Source organism: Nicotiana attenuata, unplaced genomic scaffold (assembly GCF_001879085.1).
Source record: "Nicotiana attenuata strain UT unplaced genomic scaffold, NIATTr2, whole genome shotgun sequence".
Lineage (NCBI taxonomy): Eukaryota > Viridiplantae > Streptophyta > Magnoliopsida > Solanales > Solanaceae > Nicotiana > Nicotiana attenuata.
In genome coordinates this window covers 82,125-84,911 of record NW_017673079.1, presented here as the reverse complement: position 1 = coordinate 84,911, position 2,787 = coordinate 82,125, and the positions used below count along the sequence as shown (strand labels likewise).

The window sequence follows — 2,787 nt, the reverse complement described above, 5'->3', positions numbered from 1 at the left end:
TTATAAACTAAATCTTTTACTGTCTTTTATCGTAACTTGACACCCAAAATTACTTTGCGGAAAGATTGGTCAAATATTAGATATCACAAAAAGTACTTCTCAAATGAATTAACCAAACACAAACTGTTGATCTCCACAAATACTTTTTCTAAAAATACTTTTAAGCAAAAATACATTTTAAAATAAACAGACTCTAATTTTTTGTGCTAATGCCTCTTATTCCACGTCACAGAAAACCTCTACCTCGGTCCCTCCAAAGTCCTGAAAATTTTCTGTATGTTAGAAACTTCAAGGAAGCTCAAAATCTCCGCAGCAAATTCCATACTTTCTTTCAACTAAACATTATATTTTTTATTCATTCCAATCATAAAACGTAGCCTTGTGCATGAACCACTTTTCGTATAAATACCCCATTCCACTCCTTTGACTAAAAACGTTCTCACCTTCCCTTTTCTTCTTTCTGTTTTCTCCATACAAATTTCCAAGTTAAACCCACCAAATTTAAGATTTTTCATCCTTTTGAATTAAAAATGTATGGAATTGAAGAATATGAAAATGACTATGCCCTTCTTGAATCAATTAAGTGTCACTTACTTGATGATTGGGATACTACTCCAGTAACAAGCTCCGACAATTCAACGACCTCAATTTACAGCAGAAACAATAGCATTGAGTCCAACATGTTTCCTAATTGCTTGCCCAATGAATTTGATAATACAGCTGATACGTTTCTTCACGATATTCTTAATGAAGGCATTGGCTATGGATTTGAACCAGCTTCTGATCCTACAATTCTCAATATCAAATTGGAGCCTGAAATTTCAGTACAATCACCTGAAGTATGGAATTTTACAAATTTTACAGAATTTGTGGCTCCACCGGAGACGGCGGCGGAGATGAAAGTGGAACCACCTGTATGGACGAGAACGGCGACAGCGCCGCCAAAGGCGAAGCATTATAGGGGAGTGAGAGTGAGGCCGTGGGGGAAGTTTGCAGCGGAAATTAGGGATCCAGCGAAGAATGGGGCAAGGGTATGGCTGGGTACGTATGAGACGGCGGAGGATGCAGCGTTTGCTTATGATAAGGCGGCGTTTCGCATGCGCGGGTCACGTGCATTGCTTAATTTTCCGTTAAGGATTAATTCTGGTGAACCTGATCCCATTAGAGTTGGTTCGAAAAGATTATCAACGTCGCCGGAGCATTCTTCTTCGTCGCCGAAGAAGAGGAAACAGAATGGGTCGGGTCGGTATACCCAACTGGGTGCTAACCAGTTATAAAACCTTTGTGCTGCTTTTAAGAGTTCTAATCAAATCTTTGGCAGTAGTTGAATGAATTATCATTGGGAATTAATATCTGTAATGATGAAATTAATCTTTTATATCCAATTAATGATGTAATTCAGTTTAATTACCCAGAGATAGAGAAGTCAAATGTATGTATTTAAATAAGAAAAAGTCACTTTTCATTTTGTCATACGAAAAATAAAGTCATATCTTGTGCTTTGACGCTTATGCTTAATATTTCATCACGTTAAATCATACTACTTGTTGGTCAACTAAATCAAATTTGTGCCACCATTAAAGGGAAAATCCTTCCTACTCAAATTTTTGAGTAAATTTTATGGGTGATCATTTAATTTTGTGTTCATTACTCAAAAATTACTTTTTTTTTTATTTTGTTATGTAAAAGTCATTCAACTTTGTGTTCATTATCCAAAAGTCACTTTTCTTTCTTTTGTTGCACAAAAATCATTTTACAATACCCTAGTTATCACAATAATCACTTTGACAAGATTTTACAAACATTTCACCTGAAAATTCTATTATACTCTTGACATTATAAATCCTCCCATTTATGTAATATATTCGTACATATAATTTTTTTTTAATATTAAGTTTTAAGATATATAAGTAGCATTATTAATTTTATAACATTACCGTAAATAAATCTCAAGTCTATGTTCTTAATTACGCTTAATGAAATATGTTTAGTGAAAATTAAAAAATCAAAGCTCGTTGATTTATCAGTCAAGCCGTACCATTAATTTGATGAATAAATGCCCACATTTAGCAAAATGACATATCAGATTAATACTTTCAAATAAATAATATTAACAAATAAAGCTTTAAAAACTTAATATTAAACCACAAATATCTTTGAACCTTTTTTAAAAATTTTATTCACTATAAAAAAATTATCATTTGTTAAACAATTTTTTTTTTATTATTTTAAATAAATATTAAAATATAAATATATTTTTATCACTTTTATACTTAAAATATATATGTTCATGTTTGAATATGATTAAATAAATTGAGTGCGTGAAAGAAATTAAATGTATGGACATATTATAAAAATAATAAATAAAATAATTTAAAGTTATCTTATAAGTAAAATACCTAGGTAAAAATATATTATATAGAAGGTATTACATAAATGAAAGGAGTAATGTCAATGACATAATAGACTTTTCAAGTAAACCTATTATAAAATCTGGCCAAGGTGACTTTTGTGATAAATAGAACAAAATAAAAAAAAAAATTGTATAACAAAAGAAAGAAAAGTGACTTTTGGGTAATGAGCACCAAGTTGAATAACTTTTATGTAACAAAAAGAAGAAAAATAACTTTTGCTAATAAACGCAAAGTTGAATGACCACCTGTAAAATTTACTACAAATTTTTTCATTTTCAAGGCTAGAACTTGAATTCTTTTGTTAACTCAGTGATTTTCAATGAGGAGTGAAGGAGTTCCAAAACCCACAACATGGCGATGAATTGCTCGAATA

At 31.0% G+C, this 2,787-nt stretch overlaps 1 protein-coding gene across 1 annotated transcript; it reads left to right on the top strand.

The window, feature by feature from the left end:
- Positions 1 to 397: 397 nt before the first annotated feature.
- Positions 398 to 1,473, top strand: LOC109215382 (ethylene-responsive transcription factor 1A-like). The gene has a single exon (XM_019379443.1). The coding sequence runs from the start codon at positions 531 to 533 to the stop codon at positions 1,275 to 1,277; it is 747 nt and encodes a 248-aa protein (XP_019234988.1). The 5' UTR covers positions 398 to 530; the 3' UTR covers positions 1,278 to 1,473.
- Positions 1,474 to 2,787: the final 1,314 nt, after the last annotated feature.